The 26955-nt window shown below is 31.9% G+C and overlaps 7 protein-coding genes across 16 annotated transcripts; 3 read left to right on the forward strand and 4 right to left on the reverse strand.

The window, feature by feature from the left end:
• Positions 1-24: 24 nt before the first annotated feature.
• Positions 25-7626, forward strand: ps (RNA-binding protein Nova-1-like protein passilla). Of its 7 annotated transcripts, none has more exons than XM_075736029.1 (6): positions 25-659; positions 1252-1805; positions 3472-3531; positions 3602-3757; positions 3806-3960; positions 4033-7626. In XM_075736029.1, exons 2-6 carry the CDS (start codon positions 1499-1501, stop codon positions 5401-5403), a joined length of 2049 nt encoding a protein of 682 aa, XP_075592144.1. In that variant the 5' UTR covers positions 25-659; positions 1252-1498; the 3' UTR covers positions 5404-7626. The 7 variants fall into 7 exon arrangements, with proteins under 7 accessions (XP_075592144.1, XP_075592145.1, XP_075592146.1 ...); XM_075736030.1 differs by having other exon boundaries at positions 3602-3754; XM_075736031.1 differs by lacking the exon at positions 25-659 and adding an exon at positions 722-986 and having other exon boundaries at positions 3602-3754.
• Positions 7612-9773, reverse strand: LOC124499958 (SH3KBP1-binding protein 1). The gene is made up of 3 exons (XM_047063958.2): positions 9150-9773; positions 8684-9089; positions 7612-8631 (listed from the first exon to the last, which is right to left on the reverse strand). The coding sequence occupies exons 1-3, from the start codon at positions 9558-9560 to the stop codon at positions 7676-7678; spliced, it is 1773 nt and encodes a 590-aa protein (XP_046919914.2). The 5' UTR covers positions 9561-9773; the 3' UTR covers positions 7612-7675.
• Positions 9774-9921: 148 nt separating this feature from the next.
• On the reverse strand, positions 9922-12840 carry LOC124497402 (uncharacterized). The gene is made up of 6 exons (XM_047061088.2): positions 12497-12840; positions 12253-12423; positions 12102-12202; positions 11834-12044; positions 11655-11769; positions 9922-11600 (listed from the first exon to the last, which is right to left on the reverse strand). The coding sequence occupies exons 1-6, from the start codon at positions 12582-12584 to the stop codon at positions 10196-10198; spliced, it is 2091 nt and encodes a 696-aa protein (XP_046917044.1). The 5' UTR covers positions 12585-12840; the 3' UTR covers positions 9922-10195.
• A 96-nt stretch (positions 12841-12936) lies between these two features.
• LOC124499419 (pre-rRNA-processing protein TSR2 homolog) lies at positions 12937-13786 on the reverse strand. Its single transcript, XM_047063324.2, has one exon. It carries the CDS (start codon positions 13653-13655, stop codon positions 13122-13124), a length of 534 nt encoding a protein of 177 aa, XP_046919280.1. The 5' UTR covers positions 13656-13786; the 3' UTR covers positions 12937-13121.
• Positions 13787-13881: 95 nt separating this feature from the next.
• Positions 13882-16212, forward strand: LOC124499418 (clathrin light chain). Of its 4 annotated transcripts, none has more exons than XM_047063321.2 (5): positions 13882-14673; positions 14739-14989; positions 15063-15390; positions 15642-15653; positions 15835-16212. In XM_047063321.2, the coding sequence occupies exons 2-5, from the start codon at positions 14818-14820 to the stop codon at positions 16058-16060; spliced, it is 738 nt and encodes a 245-aa protein (XP_046919277.1). In that variant the 5' UTR covers positions 13882-14673; positions 14739-14817; the 3' UTR covers positions 16061-16212. The 4 variants fall into 4 exon arrangements, with proteins under 4 accessions (XP_046919277.1, XP_046919279.1, XP_046919278.1 ...); XM_047063322.2 differs by having other exon boundaries at positions 13927-14673; positions 14810-14989; XM_047063323.2 differs by lacking the exon at positions 15642-15653.
• Positions 16213-16966: 754 nt separating this feature from the next.
• On the forward strand, positions 16967-26859 carry LOC124489956 (uncharacterized). Its single transcript, XM_047052397.2, has 7 exons — positions 16967-19283; positions 19352-21371; positions 21432-22173; positions 22234-22762; positions 22833-23080; positions 23149-23232; positions 23311-26859. Exons 1-7 carry the CDS (start codon positions 18903-18905, stop codon positions 23696-23698), a joined length of 4392 nt encoding a protein of 1463 aa, XP_046908353.2. The 5' UTR covers positions 16967-18902; the 3' UTR covers positions 23699-26859.
• Positions 25895-26782, reverse strand: LOC124500069 (uncharacterized). Its single transcript, XM_047064099.2, has one exon. The coding sequence runs from the start codon at positions 26780-26782 to the stop codon at positions 26030-26032; it is 753 nt and encodes a 250-aa protein (XP_046920055.1). The 3' UTR covers positions 25895-26029.
• Positions 26860-26955: the final 96 nt, after the last annotated feature.

Here is a 26955-nt window from a genome sequence, read left to right on the forward strand (position 1 = left end):
TGATTATTTTCTTCTTTTTTTTTTACTCGGTCTTTCGTTAAAATACCCTATACTACATGACCAGTCGATAGATCGTCAAACTTGTGCCACTACTTTTCCAATGTAAATCATTGAGAAAATTGTGGAAATCATATTCTTCGTATATGTGTGTATATCAAATCAATGTGAAGCTAGCAGCTATCATGTATATACATGTATGTTTGTTTGTGCTTATATCATCACGGATGGGATATGATCGCATCATTCCATTCAATGATCTACTAATGCGATTTTTTTTTGCCTGCTTGAAGCCGGTTGTATCGAATTGTGTTTGTGGTGTGTGTGTGTGTATGGTTTGTGACCATTCATCGTCGTCATCATCTCATCATCATCATCATCATCATCATAGGTTTATTATAATTATTTTCCATACTGCTAACACATTACATACATTCATTTTCTTGAGCAAACGCATGCCAAACAAAATTGAAATCCAACCAAACAATTATTTGGTTTTGGATAATAATTTTTCGTTTAAAAAACAAATATAAATACACGGTGTAATATTGTTTGTATACATCTTTGAATTCATTCATAGTTATCTCATCCGGTTCATATTTTGATTTTTTTCAAAATTATTTGTTATAGTTTTTGGAACATTTCCCGAAAAAAAAAATATTGTAAGTACAATTTACGTTGTATTATTTTGTTTATGTGTGCATGATGCCTCTATCGTTGTCGTCGTCATCATCATCATCATAATCATCATCGATGTTTTTTTTTTTATTTACGTTGTTAATAATGTGAGAGACACAATGTCATTTGAGGATCTCTTGGTTGATTTCATCGTCGATGACGACGACGACGACGGCGGCGTATCTATCCTGTAAAGTGAAGAAAAAAAATATATAAAAGACAAGATTGAGTAAATGTGTTTGTGTGTGTGTGTCTGTGTGTGTGTGTATGTGAGATAGAGCATGGTTTGATTTAGTGGCGAGCATGTCAATGTATGTATATGATAATCATGATCCAATCATAATTATCTATTGGTTTATAATAAGATTTTCATTACATATAAACTCATTTTTGATAATAATAATAATATAAATAATAAGTTATATATTCGCCGAATTTGTACAAATAATAATAATAAATTAAATTCTTTTTTTTATTTTTCTTGTTTTATATAATTTTTTTTTCTTCTCTAATCATCGGAACTCTACAATTGAATTACAATTAAAATAAATTACTCAAATGATCAACTCTGTAAAGATTTTTGGCCATTGAATCATCATTCTTCATCTAAATGTGCCCGTGTTTTTCTTTATATGTTTTTCGATGATTTTTGTAAATTGATTCATCATTTTATGACTTTTTTCCAACCAAGATCTTCATTTCTCATATTTTTCATCCGATCTCTGAGTTCATCATCACCTCATTTAATAAAGTTCATCCTTTTTTTCATCAAATTCACAAATTTTATTAATTAATCAATCATTATTTCAAACTTGAAAACATCATGATGGCTCTAGATACAAGCAGACCAACCAGTTACCGAAATGACAATTATATTGACCAACAACAATCTATTGTTGGTGGTGATCAATCGACTGGTGGCAGAGAAATGATTACCGGCAGTGGAAATGCAGCCGTTGTCGCCACTTCCCTTTTATCGTCATCATCAACAACAAATAATCCTGCTAATAATAATAATGAACGCTATCATCCACAACAACAACAACAGCCGCAAGGACCATCTTCAACATCTCCATCACAGCAACCACCACCACCACAATCATCGGCTGATAATTTTACCGATGAAAATGGTAAATATTAGTTGCTTTTCATTGTTTTATTTATAATTTGATATTTTCAAATATATTTATATCATCAAATGATTAATGATGATGGATTTTACTTTCTATGGTTGTCAACATCAGCATTTTTTAATGTATCTTATTGAAACCTATTTCCTGTTATCTGGATGGTATATGATATACAATTCAGATAGATCATAATTCTGACTGAATTGTGGTTATTTCTAAAACAATGGTATTTCAGAAATTGACCCGATTTAAGATGGCAGCACAAGTGTTTATATGTTTTGTTCGAAAATGACGGACGAACGATGTTGATGTTGTTGGCTAATATGATGATGATGATGATGCAGAACGGTAGCGATCTTATATACATGTATATCTTATTTTATCCATGTCTTGAAGCAACGTAACTAGTTTTTTGTCGTGTGTTTTTTTTTGTTCGAACCCTTTTTTCATGATGATGAACTATCTTCGTTGAACATTGAAGCACGCACGTACTCGATGACAGGACATAGAGTGTGATTATATGAAAAAAAATTCAGAATACGCCTGTTTTTCGTGGACGACTAGCTTTATAGATTATATTTGTTTGTATTTGTATGTGTCTATTGATTATTTTGCCATCAACTTAGCCGAGAATACGACCAGCAGCAACGTCGCTATCGTCGCCACTATATTCAGATACACATTTTTTTTCCATTTATTTGGCTTGTATTTTGTTTTTTTCACCATTGATGGGATGTGTTAATGTATGTCTGTCTGTCTGTCTGACTGGTCTATTGTGGACCTCGTCTTCATTAATTTGTTGAATGTTGATTTTTGTCCACATTTACAACAATCATCAAAAATAAATCAGGGCAATTTTTCATCAATTCGGTGTTGATTTAAAATTTGACCATCATCGCAATTATCTTATTTTCTTAGAATTGATTGAAAAAATTCCATTTTAATAACATTTTTGTGTCTGATGATTGATGTGTTCCATATTCCACATGGTGGTTACATGCTTTTAGTGTGGATGGTAGTGGTGGTGTAAACTAGTAAGTGTAACAACTTTAAAGATGGTTCAAAAATTTTATGATTAGGAATTTGGATCGAATAAACATTTATTGGTTATCATCTATCTATCACCTTGAACTAGAGGTCAGAAATTAATGATGATAAAATGATCATCATCACATCGTCGTTGAACAATGTTAATGTTGTCCAGCAAAATCTTGTCCACGAATAATGCATCATTGAAGGAATAAATGAGCATGAACCTCCTATCGCTAGCTTGTTGAACACATTTTAAGCGCCGGGGAAAGGTGTGGCCATTCTGTGTATTATTTCATTAAGCCATTGCAGTGTTTCTATGCAAGTTGTATTACTGTCGATCAATTTGGATCAAAATAGATGCTATAAATTGCTTGTTGTCTGTTTTGTGTGTTAGCCGTATCGCCGACGCGCATTACTCTCTGCTCTTTTTTTGTTTGTGTGTGTGTGTGTTGCTTTACGATTGGAATATATTCAATTCACCTCTGCAGTTGGCAATTGCCAAGTGTGACCTTTCATCTTATTTTTTTGCATAACATTCTCATTTCGATTGTTATTGTCGATTATTTGTGACATATGATCATTGATCGATGAATTTTGTTAACATCATTGGTTTGTTTTGTTTTGTTTAAAACAGATGTGCAGCTTTTTTGGTATCCAGACCAAATGAGCTATTCCCCATCATCCCCATCTCAAGGTACGTACAATTATAAATTAGTATTGTCATCCATAATTTTAAATTCTACCATTGGCTCATTCTATTCTAGGTGGTAATAATGCGCAACTTTATCACCTTAAAATCTTGGTTCCGGCCGTCGCGGCTGGAGCCATCATTGGGAAAGGGGGCGAAACTATTGGCCAACTTCAGAAAGAAACCAACACTCGTGTTAAGATGTCCAAATCCAATGACTTTTATCCAGGTAGTGAGTACGTTCTTTTTGAAACTGTTTTTTGAATTTTTTCCATTCTAGGTACCAATGAGCGTGTATGCCTGATTTCTGGGCCGGTTGAAGGAATCATACGGATCAATGAATTCATAATGGAAAAGATCAAAGAAAAACCTGATCCAAATGCAAAGATGGCAATTGATTTTGACAACAAGCAGCCAGCCGAGAGAGAAAAACAAGTAAATAAAGATTTTTTTTTTTGTACAAAATGAAGAATCGTTTAATAATGTCAATTTTTGTTGGTGGAAAAGGTGAAAATCCTCGTGCCGAACAGCACAGCTGGAATGATAATAGGCAAGGCTGGTACATACATAAAACACATCAAAGAAGAGAGTGGAGCTTACGTACAAATATCTCAGAAATCATTGGATCACGCTCTAGCTGAACGCTGTATCACTGTTATTGGTGAATTTGAATCAAACAAAAAAGCTTGTCAAATGATATTAGCCAAAATTGTGGAAGATCCTCAAAGTGGAAGCTGTTTGAATGTCAGTTATGCTGATGTCACCGGTCCGGTAGCTAATTTCAATCCAACTGGTTCCCCTTATGCTAATGTGTCAAGCTCAAGTATTGGCAATTCCAACAACAGCAATCCGAATTATAGTTCTAATGGCAGTCTGAATAGCATGAGCCCAACCTTGAATAATTCTTTCAATGGCACTCAAAACACCAACAGTCCTGGCAATATGGTCCAATTCGGGAATGTATTCCAGAACTCACCTTCAGGCTCTCAAACTCAGATGATTGAGAATTTTCGAAGCATGCTTCGAGCTTGTGGCTATAGTGAAGATGCTGTCAACGAAATCTGTACTGCCATGGCTACATTGGCTAATTATGGAATGCTCGGCTTGGGTCTTGGTCTGAATGGCATGATTAATGGCACTCCGATTTTAGGGGGATTAGGAATGGGATTGACCACCGGCACTCCAACCAATAATTGTGGCATTCAAATGAATCAGAATACCTTGTTCTCACAAGGAGGTGTTCCTGGCCTTGATCAAAGTTGTAGCAATGTTCCTCAGCCTTCTGGAAATGGTGGCAACAATTTGTTCGGGCCTGTTGGTTCAGTCGGAAATTCATTATCAGCCATGGGCATTACACACGGTTCTTTCACTCATAATTCATCACCTGCAGGTCGTCAAGATCGTCTTCATATGCCAGATGGCTCTGTGTTTGAGACATTTCGTTCATCACCATCATTAAGTTCGCCTGGTAATAATAATTCGAATGTTCATCCATCAATGTCAATCAATAACAATTCATTCGGTATTGGTGCATTGCACAGTCCGAATTCTATGCGAAAAAGTCCTACTCCTACTGATCAATCTGATTTGACTCAAAACAAGCTTGAACTTGAGGTTAGTGACAACATAATCGGTGCAATTCTCGGACATGGCGGCAAATTATTAGTTGAATTACAACGTTCAAGCGGAGCTAATATTCAAATCTCAAAGAAAGGTATATTCGCTCCTGGAACTCGTAATCGAATCGTTACGATCAGCGGTTCACAAAACGCCATTCAATCTGCTCGTGTGTTGATCGAACATCAAATAAATGAAGAAGAATCAAAACGATCTAATCAACAACAACATCCACAACAGATTACCAATTTTTTGCGATAAATACATACGTCATCACCACCACATCACATTTCCCTTATATACATTAATTCTTTAATATAAAAAATTTCTTTTCTGTCTCCCTCCATCCGTCACTAACACTAACATCTACACACGCCCATACATCAACGCCAATTTTTTTCGAAAACATCCAGCCAGGGAGAAAATTCTACAACCAAGATCTTTATAGTTAAATAAGAGATTATTATATAAAAATAAATACCAGTGTTCATTTTGATTAGGGTATATATTTTCCATCCTTTTCCTGCATTACCCGTTCACATCAATTATCGTCGATATTTTGCTTCATTTAATTTTTTTTTTTTGCTCTTTCTCATTTGTTATTATCCCATTGTTAGTGTCTTTGTTTTTTCTCTTTGCTAACACCACTGATCTAATTATTATAAATTTCTTCAATTTAACTATAATTATATAATTCAATGTTTCATGTTTTTAGTCCAATTGATGAATTTTATCATGATTATATGTTGGTGAACCACCATGGATTAACCACCTAAATCATGACAATAATTATCACATCTAAGCTGATATATACAAAATGAAAAGAAAAAAAAGACATCAACAATTTGGAATTGAATTCAAAGTTTTATATTTTTAACATCTTTTTTCGAATATTAATTATTATATAAGAAATTATTCAATGATCATCTTATATTCATTCATTCATTCATACCTGACATCCCTTTCACATACAAACACATGAAAACGATCATAAAACATGCTCTAAGATCCATCTTAAATAACTTAATGGTGATATTGTCATCTCTTTATATATTACACATAAAAAGATCCATCATTTTCGGAATGAACATTTGTTATTAAAACAAGAAAAACGTGATAATATGCATTATTATATAATTCAAATAACCATACCAATCACACACACACACACACACATTTTGCCTATTTCAACATCAGATTCGAGATTGAAAATTTAATCAAATCTTTAAATATCTTTTGATTAGCAATATCTAATTGATTATGTATCGTTTCGCATCAAGTGGTTAATTTTTTTTTGTTTCTGTCACCTAAAAACAATCTTTAGTCTAAACATTCATTAATTCTTTCAAACAATTTTCTACAACCATTTTGAAAAATTAAAAAATGAAGCCTATTTTCATTGTTAAAAATCTATAATCATCGAATACAATACCGCCACCTTCATTTTCAGTCGTCATCATCATCATCATCAAGCATAATATACTAATTTTATTATAACCTGAAAAAAACCATAGAACAAAAATCCAAATCTCGTCATGAAAACATCTACCAAAAAAAAAAAAAAAAAAAAACAATCACGATATTCGAATCTGATATAGACGGCCATTAACCACATCCATTATTTTTCCGGTTACCACTTTTTCATAATCCCAGAAATCAAATTTTTTTTTGCAAGTTGCAATATTTATTGTTTTTTTTCCCTATCTTAAAATTCAAACATATTTCCACTTCTAGCTTCATTTGTTTATTTTGATTCAAATACCCCGAATACACACGATTTTTATTTTGCTTTTTTTTCATTTTTTTAAGATTAAGTTTAAAATTACGTTTTTCTTTCATTCTATCATTTTTCCGTTATCGAAAATCGAGAATGTCATTTTTCTTTTGTAAACATTTAATACATCAACACATGAAAAGAAAAAATCCATGATACAATCAATCATCAAGGACTCATAAATTATTTTGTTTCCATTAATTTTTTTTTTCTTTTTTTTTCATTCGATCGGTCCTCTGTTATGATAACTAAGTCAACTAAAAGTTACCAGCAAATTTTTTTAAAATATTCTCAAAACATATTTTAATTTTTACTCATTATCATTTTCAGATTTTTTTTTCTAAATTGTTATTATTTGCTTTAAGATCATTTCTGATGATGATGATGATGACGATGAAAATCAAGACATCACCTGAACATGCTTCATTATGTAACACATTATCATTTTTCTTAGGAGATTAATTAAATCATCATATGCCTATCTACCTTTTCATTTAACAGAATATCATCGTTCTATTCACTATCAATGTCTCTTCATAATACACACACTACATGAATTACATTTTTGTCTTCAAAAAAAACCGGATGTTTTATTTTGTGTTTCACTCATTTGTTTTTTTTTTCGATAAGATTCTCTTGTTTCTTATTTCTATATACTGCTATGATAATGAAGAAAAGATAATTATATGAATGAATTGATTTTTAACAAATGAATGAGTGATTTAATCAAATTTTTTGAAAAAAAATTGACAAAAGAAATTATTCATCATCGAAATTGGAATGATCCGATTCGTTTTCAGATATGGATGATGATGGTCGTGATGATGACCTGTTTTTATCATTAGGTCTATTTTCTTTAATTTTTCTTTTCATAGCTGGATTCAGATCCCATACTTGAACATTACCGTTTTCATGTCCGGTAAAGATGAATCTTCGGTCCCGAATGTCGATAGATAAACCACATACGGAGGTAATTTTCGATCCATCCACGGATTCTAATGTGCAAATTTTTTGGCCATTAGATGCATAGATTATATTTGCATAATTACAATCGGAATAAGGTATCTCGACAAATACTTGTTTTAAGCCTTCTTGATGTCCATATGGACCAATATCATGAAGGTTATCCAAACTATGGCCCGAATAACGGATCGCGAAATTGGATTGAGGCTTTAAACCGGGCTGTGTCGAAATCATTCCTCGAAATCGGACCAATGACCAAGTACGAACATGCAATTTAGTACACATTGTCATTAAATATTCATGGTCCAGCATTATTTTCCATATGGGGCTCAAATGTACTCGAATTGTACGGAAAAGTTGTGGCTCTTGGAATTGGGTTTCCGGATTTTGAACCAAGATATGGACCGTACCGCTTTTAGTTCCATAAGCTATTTCGATGGGACAATGTGAACAATGATTTAAATTAAACCGCCAACAATCAGAGCATAAGCATGAAATTGCTGTAATTTCTTCACCATCGGGATCTTTGTAGAATTCGTTAATTAATAGATCACCATCACTCAATCGAAAAGGAAGTTTTTGCATATCGATTAGATATATTACGCCATGATTAGAACAGAGGAAAAGATAATCCATCATTGTTTTGTTGAATGCAGTTATCACAGAGACGGTATCATTCTCTTTCAGATCTTGTTCAAACAAGCGAGAATTTTTCCAAATTCCAATGCGACCTTTTTTCTTACATAAAGTAACTAAAAAAAGAATAATTAATTAAGGTATTAAAGTTTATGTTTTTTCGCTTACCAAGTTGAGATCGAATAAAAAACAATGAATCAACACGACAGTTTTTCAAATTATAATGACCAATCTCTATAAATTTATCGATTTCAATAGGAACCCTTCTTGGTCGATATGGGTCATTATATGGATCATTATATTGATTATTATTATGCAAGTTTTCGCCATTTTTCCACAAAATAATCTCTTTTGAATAGATTGCGATCAGGAACTGTCTCACAGATGAAGATTCCAATACAAAATCCACTAATTCAATTTCGTCTGAATTGTACTCAAAATCGAAAACGCATTTCCATCCATTATTGTCAGAGAAAAAATAAAATTTGATGAAATGGTTGAATACCACGGCTAAGCCACGATCGAATGGTATCATTTGTTTAACTTCAGATGATTGATTTGATTTGAGTAAAGACTATGAAAAAAAGAAAGAACAGCAAAATTAGATTAAATCATTTACAAAAATTTACAAAACCTCAAACAGAATATTTCCGCCACAAGTTTGAGCAGACATCATATTCTCACGAAGTTCTAGTTTCTTTACTAAAGGTGTGATGCTGAAAAACTTGGCTTCATCCATCAAACTATCAAAGTTGTGCTCATTCACATTGTGTAATTTATTGGTCCGCAAATAGTTGAGAATAATTGCAAACAAATCGGGATCACGATCAATGAATATAGCACCAGAATCATCACGAGATGTTGGTATACCTCCCATCAGCATAGCTGTGAAGAATGTATCCGAGACTGAACAAAGAGTGCTTTTGCTTGTAGTGAATCTTTTTCCGCCAACATTCAGATTAATTATCTCCAGCATTGCTTCGGGAATTTTTTTAAAATGCCCAATTCTATTCTTTTTTTCTTTATGAGATAAAGAAGATGACATGGTTTTGTAAAAACATAAATTCCAAATAATAGCAAATCAAGATCACAGAATTTAGTAATATTTCAAACAAATATAGCAAAAAATTCAATGATTATCAAAATTAAGTATGATGATCAAAAACAGCAAAAAATACGACGTTCACAATCTTGAAATCCATTATCCATTATAATGTGTTTATTACAATAGACAGTTTGTAAACAAAGATTGGCCAAAATTATTTTTAATATCATTTGACGATAAAGGATGGCATTGTATGTTTCAAGTGCAACAACTAGAACAGAATTCATTCTCGGCGATTGAAATTTTTTGAATCATTGAAGAAAATGTCCAATTTGTAAATGAAATTCACCTTTCATAGTTATTTTAAATAAAATTGAAAATTTTTTATTCTAGATGAATGCTATATATATAAAAGAAATAATAAGAGAGTAAACAAATAAAATGAGGTTAAGCAGATGAATTATTTACAAAAATTAAATAAAATAAAAATCATTCTCATTTGATCGTTATAAATGGAAAATATACAAATTTTCATATAGAAAACATTCTTATTCATATGTATAGAGATAAAATAATTCAAATGAGAATGAGGGTGTTTTAGAAAAAAAAATTTTCAATTTATAATTGAATATATCCTAATCTATCCTACAGCAATCATTTTTTTCTGTACGATTATTATTATTATTACTATTGCTGTTTTCACGATTTATTTGTTTTATATTAACAGTCGACACTGAATTTGTCATCTTTGAAGTATTGTTTTGTGAATAATTGTGATAATGATGATGTGAATATTTTATGTCCACTGTATCCGAATCATTTACATCATCATTATCATGATGTTCAATGAAAGCAATGTTATTCAAAGATTTTGATTGTATGATCACTCTCATTGAAGGAGATTTATTCGTGGTTATTGATGGTGGACAATCGAATTTAGTGGTTGACTGCTGTTGTTTCGTTCGGACATTGCTTAATTTCTTTTCATTATTATTTTTGCCATAATCGAACAATGATTTATCATTATTTGGTTCAGTTAATCCAAAATTATTTGAATCTACATGACAAACATTTCCGATATTTATCGTGTCATCATCGCTTGATTTCAAAAAGTCAGGAGAACTCGAAACCGGATGCAATCCCATGTCTTTTTTACTTGGTTGTAAATCAGAAGCATTCTGAGCCCAATTATCACAACTTTCCGGTGGGTTTATTTTGGCTATATTAGATGATGAATCGGTTACAAATATATCAATCAAATGTTGTTTCTGATATTTATCTGTATCATTATTTGAAGTTTCTTGGCTTTTTGTATCAATACATGTTAGGCTATTGTCTTGAAGACTATTTTCAGCACAAATGCTACCTTCTTCTGAAACTATAGAACATTTTCGTGCAAGTGGAAGTACATAAGATGTAGAGTTTTGCGGTAGTTCCAAATTGGTTAAACTCTGAGTATGGCCGGATAGTGTTGATAAATTTTTTTGTTTATCCAAATTATTATCATTTGAAATTGTAGCTACGGTTTGAGAATCACTTCGTATTAAATCACCGTGTCTCCTGGTAATATTTCCACGTTTGTTTTGACGAAATTTATTAATCTGATGATTCGGATCTATTTGACCTTTGAACTCTCTGGTTGATTTGTCTTTTAATAATTGATATGTAGCTTTGATATAATGATGATCATTGACACTATATTCAAACGCAGAACTCTCATTTGGTTCAGCAGTTGTTTCAATATGTTCATTTCGGATAATATTTTTGATTTGATCTTTCGAGATACTGATTCCTTGATTGATCATCTGATCAATTATATAGTCATGTACCAAATTCTTGTTAGTTTTTATCGGTTCTTTTTTGCTTGTAAAATCAATTGCGGATGAATCATAATGTTGCTCATTTAACCAGGGATGATTTAGAATCTCGTTGATTGACAATCGCATGTTTGGATCTTTTTTCAATAAGCTCCTTATCAGGCCAATCGATGATTCACTTACTGATGATTTCTCTGGTGTAGTAAATGAACAGTCTAAAATTCTGGAAATTGATTTTTAGTTTGAATACAATTTTTTTAGTTATTCATTAACAAACTTGATTAAAGTTTCATTGTCATTGAATTGCATGAAAGGATTATGGCCATACAAAAGGATGTAAAGGATGCACCCTAATGCCCAAATATCAACTTTTGGACCATCATATTGGTTACCTATAATAATAATAATTCATTATAATAAGTCAAAAGATAATAATTCGATTTTATATTAATTTACCTAATAAAATTTCTGGCGCTGAGTAAGCCAATGATCCACAAGAAGTTCTAAGCAGCTCATCTTCACACCATTGATTCGAGAATCCAAAATCAATCAACTTGACCAATATATCACTCTTTTGTAGTTGATTGTTGATGATAAGAATATTTTCAGGTTTGAGATCTCGATGAACAATTTTCAAAGAATGGCAGTAGAAAATCGCTTTACATATCTAATAAAAACATTAGTTGGTATTTTTTTCATCGATAATAAATCTGATTAATGTTACCTGTCTGAAAATATGTCTTGCTTCATTCTCGTCCAAACCATCGCCATCATTCTTTTTTTGTATGTGATCATATAGATCACAAACATTATTTCCGCAATATTCTGCCAAATTAAAAAATAGTGTCTTTTGCTATTCACAATAATTTACATACCCATGACTAGATAAAGTTTGGTCCTGGTATCGATACATTGATAAAGTTTTACCACATTTGGGTGTTCGTGTCGAGATAGTATAGACCATAATTTGATTTCACAGCTCAATTGTTCTAATCCTTCTTTGGTGAGCTTTATTTTATCAACAATTTTTATAGCTACATGTTCACCTGTTTATAATATAAATATAAATAAAATGAAATTAATTCGGTAATCTAATTCATGTAGCCATTGATTTCTTACCCGTTAAACAATGTCTAGCAAGTTTTACAATTGCAAAATGACCTTTACCGAGTACATCATTCGTAATATCATAAAGGCCGGCAGCCATTTATTCATCGAATACAAAACATTCGTCGTTTTTTAATTACAAAATGGCATTGATCATGAAATTAACATTATTTGCAACTTGAAATGAATGACCCATATTAAAGAATCGAGTTTTGTTAAATATTTTTTTCAATTGTTAATAATTAGCTGAGTTTTTAGATTATGTTACACACACTTATAATTATTTGGAACAAATAATAAAAATAGTAAACAAAAATTTACATCAAAGTCAAACAAAACTGAGAGAAAAGCCATATTCTATACTCGCTTCTCATAGATGTCGTTATGAATTCTTCAATTCTAACTGGAATCTTGTTTTATATCTGATATACAATTAATGAAAAACAAAATAATTTTTATTTTTTTTCATTTCATTTCATTTTAACAATTTACAATAATAAAAAATTGTAATGAATCATTTAGCTTTTTACAGAATATTATAATAGAATTTGATAAAAATCAATCGATTTTTCATTCAATGCATTTGTATGAATATATTCCAGATTTTTCGTTGAAAAAACAAAACATAAATTAATATCTATTTCTTTCTCCTAACAACAGTCCAACCATCATTTTCAGGACAATCATTATTATCATTGTCATCGTCCATCATCATTAATGAATCCGTAGCTATTTGTTGACCACTCGTCGTCGTTTGTTCTGAACAGGAAAGTAACGATGATGGCGTTGTTAAAGTTTGTCTTTCTTTCTCTCTCTTATTTGTTTCAGTATATTTTTCTTTAGTTTGTTGTAGTTTATCCAAAACAAATTTTTGGTCACCAGCCAATATTTTTTGATAATATCCAAAAATGCTTTCCGAAATCATTTCTAACGATCCATCTTCAATAATGGTATCAAATTCATTATCTAAGATTTCTGCTATGAAATCAATAAGATCTTGGACAATAAGATGATTATTATCACGAAATAATTGAACAATTGAATCGCATAACCATTCAATTTTTGTGGTTGTATTCGGTCCACCCATACCGTTTGCAATAGAAATCTGTAAGGATGGCCAACATTCTAATGTTTCCAATATTGAACGAAGAAACAATGTTCGATCGAACATCTTTGACAAAATAATGATAAACAAAAGAAAAAAAAGATAAATATTCTTGATTCGATTGATTGAAGATTTTTTTCTTCTATTCCACGATAAATAACAACACGAGGTGTTGATGAAAAACAAATCTTAACAATGCCATCTATCGATTATAAATAATAAAACTTTGAATATGTCATTTTTGAATATATCAATGATATTGTTTTTTTTCTTGAGTCTGCGTCTTCAAATATATTTGGATGAGTAGCAAATTCACAAAGAAAAAAAACTTTGAATACAGCCAATTCTTCATCATCATCGCATTGAATATATTGCTGATGAGTTGTCCTGTTGTTGTTGTTGTTTTTAAATCGCCCATAATTTTTTTTGTCTTTATTTTTACCACACTTTGTCGAAATTGCCAATAGCAAAAAAAAAAATTTTTTTTTCATACATTTATTTACCACATACATTATTAACGAATCATTGTATGTTCTGTCACTTTATATGTAGAAAAACGCCTAGATTCACGTAAAAAGCCGCTAGTTTGTACATCATCATCAATCAAAATTGAATAAAAATCTTCATACAACGTGTGATTTTTCAATCATCATTATCCTATTATATTAATCTATTCGATTCTGTTTCGTAGTGTTTCGAAGATTTTACATATAATTATTATTTATTCAAAAAATCTACAATCGAATCGTACCTCAAAACATTCGAAAAGATTTTTTTTTTACATTAAACCAAATCCATTCCGTTTTTTTTCACTTGTAAATATAATTATTATTATTCATTAATCAATCCAATCAAAAGAAATTTTTCCGGCTGACTTTTTGACTTTGACTCGTATTTCTTTTGTTGAGTCATTAAATTTGACTCATAGCCTTTTTCATTATTATCATCACTCATCAAAATTTAGCCCAAATAGCAAGTGAAAGAAAAAACAATTGGTAGTGTTTTATTTCATTTCATCTCTTATTATTGTTAATGATATCAATTGAACGATAATTAAATACGATTATTCCAATTCAATTTAAAGGTGAGCATAGGATTTATATTATTTTTAATAAAATGATTATAACATAACACCCATTATGATGACAGTTGGATTAGATTTTAAAAGATTTTTTCTCGTCATCAAAATCGCATATCCATTACATAAAAACAATCATCAGCTGAAATAATGGCCGATTTAGATTTTGCTGATTCTTCTGCTGTACCGACAACTGATGATCCGGTAGCTGAATTTCTTGCACGTGAACAATCTGTTCTTGGCGAACTTGATGATGATTTCAATAAGGATGCCCAACCTACAACAACGACAACTGATGATATGTTTGATTCCAATGATATCAGTAAGTTTCGATTATTGAAATTAAAAAATTACAAAAATTAAACTTGTTTTTTCACTCTCAATTAAACTTATAGAATTGAATGGAGATCTAAATGAATCGGAACAAGCTAATGGGGAAATTAATAGCCTATCGAATGGTATATCGGATTTATCCTTAAATAAGTCGGCATCAGGAAGCAATACAGATCCACCTCAATCAATGATGATGAATCAGCCAATCATACCGGCTGAAGAGCCGGAATCGATAAAAAGATGGCGTGAACAACATGTAAAAAACCTTGAACTTAAAGATCAAGAAGAAAAGGAAAAAATTGAAGAACATAGGCAACAGGCCAAAAAAGAATTGGAAGAATGGTATCAAAGATATCGTGAAGAATTGGAAAAAACAAAGAAACAAAATAGGTATGTTCTATTTGTCATGTTATTCATGAAATGAGGGTGTTTTCTTGAAATTGTGGTGTTTGGTGTTAACATGTGACATAAAAAATCTTTATTCTCTTTCGTCCATTTCTTTTCATTCTTTTCTTCCATTTTGATTTTAACCAAATACAAAAAAATCTACTTTCTATCATGGGGGTGGGTGTTTTTCCCTTTTCTACTACAACCACATCTGTAAACTAACTTTTAAACTAAACAAATGTTCATTATTCTAGAGAGAATAGCAAGTAAGTTCATTTGCCAATTTAATTTTTTTTAAATATCTGCTTGCCATGGTGCTTTTATTTAAAAATTTCGTAATGTTCTAGACATTCTTTATTCTGTGTTTGCATGAGCTTTTTGTTGATGTTTTTTTTTATCAAAAATTTAATTACTAACGAATGAATTATTTTGGGAAAAAAAATTTAGAGCTGCCGAAAAAGAATTTATATCCGAACGTGACAATGAACAACCGGCAAGTAGTGGTCTAGCATGGGAAAAGATTAGTCGAATGTGTGATTTTAATCCGAAAACATCACGAAATACACGTGATACATCACGTATGCGTTCAATATTGTTACAGCTAAAACAGAATCCACCGGCGTCATCATCATCGATGGGTGGTGGTCTTTTAGGTGGTCAAAGTGCATCATAAAAAAAACAGTATAATGTCACCTGGAACAACCCGGCTATACATGCGAAACGTTTGCACACTTGAAGTCAATTTTGTCAAAACAATATCAATTTCGGCATTGAATATTTCAAAAATCACATTTAAATAAAACTTACATTAAACATTTTCATAAAGTTTTTTTTAATGAAAAGATTTTTCCTCAAATAATTCAATCAAAAAAATGACAAATATAAACAAATAAATAAACATAAAAAGCGAGGTAATTTATGATTGGATTCTAAGTCTATTTATAATTTACAAATTAATTAATATCTTGATGCCCTATATCTGGATTTATTATGAGAATAAATACATTCAATTTGTAAATTTGGCTTTTTTTTTGGTATTTTTTAATTGATTCACTTGTTGTTTTTTCAATATTTATTACTTAAATCATGTGTGTGTCAAATAGATTAGTTGGATTGATTTTTCAAATGAATTTTGTTTTTTTTTTTAATTTTACAATTATACGTACTTTGTGATTATTTTATTTTATTTTATTTTTTTTTTTTTTTGATGATTTTGATTCGAATCATTATCAGCCAATAAGGATGATGATGATGATGATGATACGGTATAGATGTTAATACAGTGCTTATCATCAAACAGATAATACCGTCCATTGTTGTATACCACTACCCTTGTTGTTATGCATATCGTTTTTACCCTCTTTCTATTACTTGTATATACAGTATTTATATGTTTCCGATTTGATATTCATTTTTGTTTATAGTGGGTGTCTGTAAAGTAACTGGCTGATTTCAATTGTATCCTAATTGTAAATCAGCCAGTGACTTTACAGACATCCAGTATATACACATCGGTTTTTTGGCTATAGTCACAATAAACCAGTTTTTTATGACTTTTCCTTTTACGAATGCCATATGTGTCGCTCTTTTCGTTTACTCGGTGTGTTTTGTTGTTGCGTTTGGCTATATGTTTTTGCTGTCTCTTGATGTACACATATAACTCGATCCCCTCTTAATAATCTTGCCTGAACAATTGAAGAAGAAACGAAACGAAGAAATCCAGCACCATCGTATCCAATTTTCGTATATACAGAGACTCAAAGTGTGTGTGTTATGGTGTGGTGGTTTGGTATGTGTCGGCCAATTTAATAATCATCATCATCATCGTCGTCGTTGTCGAGAAGATCTTTGAAGACAACAAAACAAACACAAAGAATCGAAGAAAATTTTTTATTTTATTTTCATTTGTCTTTTCCAATTTTTTATCATATGAAAATAATACCTCCCAAATCATTAACCATCATCATCATTTCATCTTTAACCAAGTGGAGGTTAGAGCTATGTGTGTGTTTGAAAAAGGCAAATAAATAACAAAATTTGTTATCAACATCAAACAACGAATCGAATATCAACTATATTTGAGCCAATCAAATCATCATCTCTTTTAACTGGATTAAAAAAAACAAACAAAAATATTCCCAGCAAATATTGTAAATCATATATAGTCTGTTTTATAATAACAACAATTCTGATTCCATATTGTAACGAAGAATATATACAACATTTGGCATAATGTGAAAACCACATCACATCACACAAACACACGCACATCATTGCCATCATGAAAACAATAATAATAAGTGTGTGTATTGTGTATGTGTGCAAACACTTGTATACATTTGTTTAATATTTTGACATCATATTTCATTATTCAATCAATTCGAATTCTGTTTCAATTTTCATTTCTATTGAATTTCCATCTCATTCAAAATCATCATAATCAAAAAAAAGTCATCCACATATTCGAATGTCAGCAAGTAGATTCGATTATATATTCTTATTATAAATAATATTCTAATTAGCTTGACATTTGTCAGGAATGGTTTGATTTGTATTCTAAAAATGAAAAAATATGAATTTAGATCATCGTTGACATCTTGAACACATGTTTATTATTTTTCTCAATTATATTTATCATCAATATTGTTTTTCATTTCATCAAATCAATTCCAAATACTAATGACATATATGATCATTCTGTACAGAATTCTTTCTAAATTAATATTTTTCCAATGATTATTATGTATAAAAGAACGAAATTGAATGAACTATTATTATGGTTATTATTATTATTATTATCTGATGTGATGTTACCTACCTAAAAACTTGATTTATTCTTTTTTCTCATTGAGAAAAAACCAATTTGTAAAGTGTATCAAAGATCAAAAGCAACCAGGAAACATAAAAAACATATATATTTAAGAAAAGTGAAGGAAAACCAAAACAAAACAGAAAAATCATCACACTGAATAATCTGATATTGTATTTTGTATAGTGTTTATCTCAAAAAAAAAGAAAAGAAAAACTCAAAAGGTCGAATTTGCTCGATTATTTTGGCTGCTTTTTAAATGTAAAATCTTATTGCCTCGTTCTCTATTTGTATATGTACAAAAAAAACAAAAAAGATAAATAACACACGCTGGAAAGCGGAAAGAATTTTGTAAATTGTTTCATCATTCTTTTTCTCACACTCAACCTGTCTGTGTCAACAAAAATCAAAGAATTGTTTCATCAACACATATTTTTTCGGCTTTGATCCCAAAGATATATTGGAATATATTGAGATATCAAACCGGAATCAATCAATTTCAACAATTTTTATTAATCAAATTTATTGTTGTCTTTCCATATTTAATTCATTAATTACTTTTGGCTCGATTCTATTTTCAAAGACAAAAATTATTATTTTGATTATCAATTGGATTGAATTATATCATCAACATTACTTATTCATCAAGCAATCGATATTCATCTTTCTGTTTGCGATATTTTTCCGCTGCAACAAATTTAAAAAAATGTTAAATGGTCAAAGTGGTACGGCTACAGCATCTCCTGCTGCAGCAACATCTAAATTAGTTGATCAAACATCGACAACACCAACTAAAGGTGTTTCATCAGTTAATCAATCATCATCATCTAATTCAAATAATGTTCAATCATCATCATCATCATCCTCTGCAACACAACAACAGGCAAATAATTCGATTGATGACGGCGTCACATCACCATCATCATCATCAACAACACAACCGAAAACTCAAGATGATGCTATGGTATCTTATATGTTTCAACGTCCACCAAATCCCGGTGGACAAGATAATAATTCAGAATTCGGTCAATATGCTGTTAAATCATCACGATGGTTTGGCGGCACCGATGAAACTACATTGATTGATGTAAGTTTTTTTCTCTCGTTATCATTTAGCTGTAAATGTTAAATTACTTTTGGTTTTTTTTCAAATAGAATAATGTACCAAGTGATACACAAGAAATTGAAGATGGTTTTAACACTTTATCATTGGACAGTGAAGGACCATTTGCTTCGACTACAAAGAAAATCTGGGGTATTGAAGATACACCATCATCGAAAAATCATGCCGATGTTGATCCATCAAAAGTATTGTTCACCGTACCCGATCCAGTTCATCAATGGGGTCGTGATTCTACTTGGAGTACTGGACCACCTTCTACAGGACCAACTGTAGCGGAAAATGGTTCAGGTCTTTCTGAACATGCTGTATCTCAACCGATTATGGTAAAACGTGCTGCTAGTGCTTACGCAAATGATGGTACACTATTATCACCTCGTTCAACAGATACTGGTGGTATTGGAATGAAAATGGCCGAATATGTTTTGAATAATTCACCATCAAAAGATAATCTAGAATCAAGACTTAATTCACGTATATTACATGACAAACAAGCTGGTGGCCAATCGGCAAGAGGCAAAAATAATGATAAAGGGCCTCATCATCATCCTAATGCTAATGGTGGCCTTGCCAACGGTTTTGGTAGTGGGAACGGAACTGATGATCCAACCAATTCTATTGATCCTGCTGCGAAACTTTTCAATCGTGCTCCAGGCCTATCGCATCAACTTTCTTCCGATGATAGTGATGAACTTGTGACCGGTGTACCGAAAAATCATCTAATGAATAAATTCGATGGAATGATGGCAGCGGCTGCTGCTGCTGCAGCAGCAGGAGGAATGCCTGGACATCATCATCCAGCACCATTTGCCGATTTTAATCCGGATCAATTACAAATGCATGGAATGGATCAATTGCATCCATTCTCTGATTACATCCCATTATCATTAGGGCCATCAGCTACAGCCGATTCATTGATGGATGGCTACGGACAAACAAATCCGGCATTATATCAACAAGTTCAACATCAAACTCGTCATGCTTCCGGATCCAATAATCCATCAACAATGTCGATACTTTCTAATCATCATCAACAGCAACAACATCTGAATATGACAACTGCTCAACAACAAAATCAGGCAATGTCTTCGGCCTCTGGTGGTCAACCATCTGCCAATGCGGCCAATATGTTTGCAGCTGCCGCCACTCAAAATCCACAGAATCCATACTTTCCGGCGGATACGTTTCCAATGAGTCATATGGCATTAGCTGCTGCCGCTGGACCAGCAATGTCAATGTCTCAATATGCAACAGCTGCGTATGGTTTTGCACCATGGAACATGTTTCCCACCGGTTTAATGCCCAATGCTGCTGTTCCACCTGGCGCCACTTCTAATGGACAAATGCAAGGTCAATCATCTGTCGGCCAAACTGGACCTTCATCGGGAATTCAACAACAGCAACAACAATCAGGTCGATCGATTTCTGGCGCTGTTAATCGCCCATTATCTCCAACAAGTCTTGCCGTTGCTGCTGCCGCGGTTCATCAACAACAACAACAACAGAATCAATCGAATGATGGAACCAGCGGTAGCAATTCACAACAACAACAACAACAACAATTAGCTGCATTGGCTACTGCTGCAGGTCCATTGCCGTTTCCATTTCCTGGAGCTCCATCAAATTTCTTCGATCAATTAGCCTCAAGTCGTGCTATGCCACAACAGGCTGCAGCCCATCTACATCGTCTTATGACACAACCACAGATGAATATGTTACAAACGGCCACTGGAAACGGCAATATGTTGGCAGCTGCGGCCGCTGCTCGAATGTTGCCAAATGCTGCTGTATCAGCGGCCAATCCGCAACAGAATCCACAATCGCAAAATAATGCCTTATTTGCGGCTGCATCAACGACTGGTCCAAATGGTAACCAACAACAGCAACAAATGTATACATCGGCTTTGCCAAATAATTCCGCAGCACTAAGTTTAGCTGCAGCAGCAGCCGCATACAATAATATTCAATCTAATCCACAAATGTTGAACAATGCTCATAGCAATAATCAAGCTGCTCCTCAATTGGCTCCCCAACAAATGGGTTTCCCTAATCCTGGTATGTATATTCCGGCACACATCTGTTGATTTATTATTGATATTATCTGATTCAATTAAGCTTTGGGTCCTATTGGAGCCTCAGGCCTAGGTAATAATGGACTTGGTAATTCTAATTCACCACGTCGTGATTCATTGGATAATCGTTCATCGAACGCCGCTGGGATGGGATCTTTAGGAAATATTTTTCCTACAATGATTTCCGAAGCAAGTATGGTCTTCAATCGACATATGGCTAATGCATTGAATGCTGCTGCTGGTCCAGCTACGGCTGCCAAAGCAAACGGCCTAAACAATGCTGCCTCATTTCATCATCCATACATCAATTCACCTGGGCCGATGGGCCTAGGATTACCGCCACCTGGAAGTAACATGACACCACCACCAATGGATGCTGTCAATCAATTTGGACCTAATGCAATGACAGGAACTGCACCCAATCAAGCTTATATGAATGGAATGCGATTGATACCGAATGTTGGACCTCCACCACCTCCCGATAGTAAATTCTTGAATCGAAACGGAATGATTAATCAACAAAATCCGTTTGCATCGGCCAATTTGAACAATACGTTTAATAATGTCGCGGCAGCTGCAGCAGTTGCAGCCCATTCATCACATCATGCTCTAGCAGCATCATTGAATTCGTCTAATCATTTACATCATTTTAGTAATGGTGCTGGTATCCATCAACAGGCGTCGGTTAATCATCATCAGTCACAAGCGAATAATTTTATTCTCAACAATACAACAACAAGCCATCGTTCCACAAGTGGTGCCAGTGGTGGCAACAATCAACGAACGTAAGTCTATATGAATGATATTTGATCAAAATAATTATTTATCCATTTTTATGAAAATAGACGGTCTATCGAGAAGAATGTTGGCCGTTCAACATTGTTAGAGGATTTTCGGAATTCACGTCTACCAAATTTGACATTACATGATCTTACTGATCATATAGTTGAATTCTCTCAAGATCAGCATGGATCTCGTTTTATTCAGCAAAAATTGGAAAGAGCTTCTGATGACGAGAAACAATTGGTGTTCAACGAGATAATTGGCCAGGCTTATCAGCTAATGACCGATGTGTTTGGCAATTATGTTATACAGAAATTTTTTGAATTTGGTACACCACAGCAAAAACAAGCTTTGGCCCAAACCATCCGTGGATCAGTTTTGGATTTAGCTCTACAAATGTATGGTTGTCGCGTGATACAAAAAGCATTGGAATCAATATCAACTGAACAACAAAAAGAGATTGTGAAAGAATTGGATGGTCATGTTCTCAAATGTGTTAAAGATCAAAATGGCAATCATGTCGTTCAAAAATGTATAGAATGTATTGAACCATCGGCATTACAATTTATTATCAACGCTTTTCAAAGCCAGGTATTATGATACATTCGAGTTACAATAATATGCATTATTGTTAATGATTTTTTTCCATTTTTCAATTCAGGTTCATGCATTATCAACCCATCCATATGGATGTCGTGTCATACAACGTATATTGGAACATTGTAACGCTGAACAAACGGCAAGCATTTTGCAAGAATTACATACACATACTGAAGCATTAGTACAAGATCAATATGGTAATTATGTTGTACAACATGTACTTGAACATGGTCGACCTGAAGATAAGACGAAAATCATTATGATGGTACGTGGTAAAGTTCTGGCATTGTCGCAGCATAAATTTGCAAGGTAATTGTCTTATGAATTTTGTGTTATTTTCAAAGTCTATAAATTATAATTTTTTTTTAAATGAACAGCAATGTTGTCGAACGATGCATCACACAGGCTATGCGTTCCGAACGTTCGATGTTGATTGAAGAAGTTTGCAATTATCCTGATAAGTAAGTATTTTTTCTGAATATTCAAATCAATTCTAAATTTTACGAATATTTTTATGCCTTGAAAAAATGTATACACAGTGCTCTATATACTATGATGAAAGATCAATATGCCAATTATGTTGTACAGAAAATGATTGAAGTAGCTGAATCACAGCAACGGAAAACATTGTTGATGCGAATCCGACCTCATGTTTCATCATTACGACGGTTTACCTATGGTAAACATATTCTTGCTAAATTGGAAAAATATATGAACACTGGATCTAAATCTGCTGCTGCTGCGGTATCTGCTGCCGTGACAACATCACCATCATCATCGACGACTACCGCAGCCCATGCAGCTGCTGCCATTTCAACTACGACTGATAATAATGTAACGGCATCATCATCATCAAATACTGTAACATCTACGACCGGTACAAATTCGAGTACAAATGGCTGCAATAATGAGCCGGTCGATAAGTAAGTCCTTCTCATATATAAGATTGAGCTTGGCTACTCTAAAAGAAAGTGAAAACTTCTTTTTCATCATCATATTTTCATAAATCACAGATAACCAATCATCGAAACACATACATGATTAATTATAAAAACTTTCATAGTTTAGTTTAGATTTTTCTTTTAATCATTTGTTTGCCATAACAAAAAAAATTCTCTTTACACACAACAAATCGGTTTTTCATGTTTTCTGGTTACAGGAAAGTCTTGAGAACACACACACACACATACGTACATAGCGAATAATGATAGAGGTCCATATCAGTGCGAGAGAAAAATAGTCGGGGAGAATCAGGAATCTTTGGATTTTGGATTATAAATATTTTTTTTTTCTAATAATTTCATTTTTTTCTGTACAAAATTTTTTTTCGATCATTGTTTTTTTTGTTGTACAAAATTTTATCAATAATTTCTTAATGTTTCTGATCTGATTATGATGCTGATCTCCGAACACATTAGTCAACGAAATTTTATTTTTCTGATTCATTTAAATAAATATGGCAGAATTAGATATACTTTTTTTCTCAGTTTTTTTTTGTTCAAAAATGTTTCCATAAAATATCCAGATCCAATGATGGTGATGATGGTGTATAGTGTGATATATAAACTATATATTGTGAAAACAAAAACAATTTTTCTAATAATTTCAATCCAAAGTGTCCAAATTGTTCGATTTTTCTCTTTGTGTGTGTGTGTGTAAGTAAAATTGTAAAATTTTTTTCTTGACAATTTATTTTCTTCCCTCTCTTTTCTCTCTCACTTGATTATGGGCTCTCATTGTGTGTTTGGTTGAAGTTTATTTTTTTCAAGAATTGATGACCGAGAAAAAATTTACTGAAAGTTAACCTAATTGATTCAAACAAAAACTGATAGTTTGATTTTTTTCCCCTTCAAAAACAAACACACTAAACAAAACAAAATTCAAACATATTTGATATATAAACATACAAATTTCAAATTATTTTAAATGAATGGAATTTATAATCATCAAAAATAATTGAATATTTGATCATTTTTGCCCTGGCCAGAATCTAATTTTTATCTAGATTAATTTCGATTTATGATTTTTGTTCAAATTCACAAAGTATTTTTATTTCCATGTCTTTTCCAAATAATTAATTTATCATCAATCAATCAACATAAGCAAACAAACAAACAAAGAACATACGATGCACACGCGTTACATATTTGTCATCATGAAAAATTTTCCTTCCGTATTTATCTACATTTTAAACTGATTGCTTGATTGATATTATCTCGTATATAATATAAATGTGTGTAATTTTTTTTCTCTTTTCGTTTATTTGAAATGTACAATTTTTTTTTGTTCGCTTTCCATTTTCATACACAAAATCTGTTCATTTATATTACACACCCACACACACACACACACACACAGACTGATAATGAAATATTGTAATTGAATTTTGTTGTTTTCAAGATGAAAACATTCGACACACACACACCTATTACATAATATTTTTTTTTCGTTTGTTTGTTCACACCGTATATATAAATATGAATCATATATTTTCTTTTTCTCTGTAAATCTATATTTGTATTTTTTCACAATTTTTTTTTTCGCTGAACGCGTATCCCTAATGATTGTGTGGATTGGTGGACACACTTTTCATGATTTTGATTTTGATTTCACCACTCCCACTGTTTTTTTTTTTTTGGGCTAAACGAATGAAACGAAAAAAAAGAATATATTGTATCTGAATGATTTATTTGATTATTATAATAATATTTGTCTAAAATCTTATAATTGTAATGGATTTTTAATCATCATCAAAAGAATATATAAAAATTATATTGTAAACAAAAAAAAAACAAAAATAATTGAATGTGGATAAATTTGTATACAAAACAGAACAGAATCGAATGTTTGTTATGATGTATCACTTTATTTGTTAATTGACGATTTTTTTTTCTGCTTTCGGCCTTCATCATTTATTCATCAAAATCTTTTGTCGATGTTGTATTAATTTATTTCGTTTTTTTTTTTGAAAACATCCATGGGATCTATCCAAAAAAAATGTATACCGAATATCATCGCATCTTCCCCTGCATTTTATTATAAATTTTTGTTTGTTTCGATGAAAAAAAATAATCCTCAATAATGTTGAGGATGATAATGGAAACAATAATTAAAAACAGAAAATCAACAATTATTTCAAATATTTATTCATGATGTTCATTATTGATTATTTGGTATTTAATATTAGCAAAAAGAAAAAATAATTTTTTTAATTGCCGAAACAATTAGTATTTGATATTGGATTGACTGACTACATAATTATCGTCCAAAATAAGCATTGTAAGCGACATATGCCTGTTGCGCTGCTTGTTTTTTTGCCTCTTTCTTGTTAGTACTTTCACCATGACCATTAAATGATTGACCATTTATAACTTTAGTTTGTAAATAACATGTACAATAATGTATGTGATCAATTTGTTTGAATGTATAATCAGGCATATTGGTAAATTGCCTGTTTTTGGAACATATAATCTGTAAATTTGATATGTAATCAAATGTTGTCGTCGTTGATGGTGATGTCGGTAATATTATGGGAGTTGTTTTTTCTATCAAACATTTTGAAGATTCGTCCGATGGTGTTGTTACCTTGATAGATGAATCTGAACGAATAGAACTTGAATTAGATTCTTCCGATTCGGATCTTGTTAGATTTTTATCGGGTTTTTCTTCATATCCAGTTTCAATTTCATACAATTGTTTACAAGCTTTTTGTTTGGCCTCCTTTTTTGACAATCCAATTCCTTCGACATCCTTACCCTTATAGGTGATTTTGCAGCAGAATTTTTTATCTGGTATCGGTTCGACTACGAATGGTAATAGTGAAAAATTATTGATCAATCTATTCATTAAGGATATATAATCCTTTGAAATGATGACATTATTATCTGACTTAATGGAATTATCCGATGGACAGGTTGCGATTTTTTCTTTTATGAAATCGATAAAATTTATTGCTTCGATGTTGTTTTGGGAACAAATTGCAAGCCAATCGATTTTTTCGTCATTAACCATTTTTATGGAATATAATTTCTGGATATAAAGAAAATCGAGTACGTCTTAACGGTAACATTAACAATAACGCCTCATAACAATGTTTGTTTAGACTGATTTACTCTGATGATTGATTGTTAATAAAAGTTGGCTGCCAAGTACGTACTATATTAAAGGCAGCTTGTTTTCAGAAT

Source organism: Dermatophagoides farinae, chromosome 2, assembly GCF_024713945.1.
Source record: "Dermatophagoides farinae isolate YC_2012a chromosome 2, ASM2471394v1, whole genome shotgun sequence".
NCBI classification, from domain to species: domain Eukaryota; kingdom Metazoa; phylum Arthropoda; class Arachnida; order Sarcoptiformes; family Pyroglyphidae; genus Dermatophagoides; species Dermatophagoides farinae.

Coding starts and splice junctions, on each gene's coding strand:
- ps (XM_075736029.1), top strand. CDS start 1,499: ATGATGGCTCTAGATACAAGCAGACCAACCAGTTACCGAAATGACAAT. Junction 1,806..3,471: donor TAATTTTACCGATGAAAATG/GTAAATATTAGT, acceptor TGTTTAAAACAG/ATGTGCAGCTTTTTTGGTAT. Junction 3,758..3,805: donor CAATGACTTTTATCCAGGTA/GTGAGTACGTTC, acceptor TTTCCATTCTAG/GTACCAATGAGCGTGTATGC.
- LOC124499958 (XM_047063958.2), bottom strand. CDS start 9,560: ATGTCATCTTCTTTATCTCATAAAGAAAAAAAGAATAGAATTGGGCAT. Junction 9,090..9,149: donor GCGGAAATATTCTGTTTGAG/GTTTTGTAAATT, acceptor TTTTTTTCATAG/TCTTTACTCAAATCAAATCA. Junction 8,632..8,683: donor TTTTATTCGATCTCAACTTG/GTAAGCGAAAAA, acceptor TTCTTTTTTTAG/TTACTTTATGTAAGAAAAAA.
- LOC124497402 (XM_047061088.2), bottom strand. CDS start 12,584: ATGGCTGCCGGCCTTTATGATATTACGAATGATGTACTCGGTAAAGGT. Junction 12,045..12,101: donor CAAGACATATTTTCAGACAG/GTAACATTAATC, acceptor TGTTTTTATTAG/ATATGTAAAGCGATTTTCTA. Junction 11,601..11,654: donor GACAATGAAACTTTAATCAA/GTTTGTTAATGA, acceptor ATCAATTTCCAG/AATTTTAGACTGTTCATTTA.
- LOC124499419 (XM_047063324.2), bottom strand. CDS start 13,655: ATGTTCGATCGAACATTGTTTCTTCGTTCAATATTGGAAACATTAGAA.
- LOC124499418 (XM_047063321.2), top strand. CDS start 14,818: ATGGCCGATTTAGATTTTGCTGATTCTTCTGCTGTACCGACAACTGAT. Junction 14,990..15,062: donor GTTTGATTCCAATGATATCA/GTAAGTTTCGAT, acceptor TTAAACTTATAG/AATTGAATGGAGATCTAAAT.
- LOC124489956 (XM_047052397.2), top strand. CDS start 18,903: ATGTTAAATGGTCAAAGTGGTACGGCTACAGCATCTCCTGCTGCAGCA. Junction 19,284..19,351: donor ATGAAACTACATTGATTGAT/GTAAGTTTTTTT, acceptor TTTTTCAAATAG/AATAATGTACCAAGTGATAC. Junction 22,174..22,233: donor GGTGGCAACAATCAACGAAC/GTAAGTCTATAT, acceptor TTATGAAAATAG/ACGGTCTATCGAGAAGAATG.
- LOC124500069 (XM_047064099.2), bottom strand. CDS start 26,782: ATGGTTAATGACGAAAAAATCGATTGGCTTGCAATTTGTTCCCAAAAC.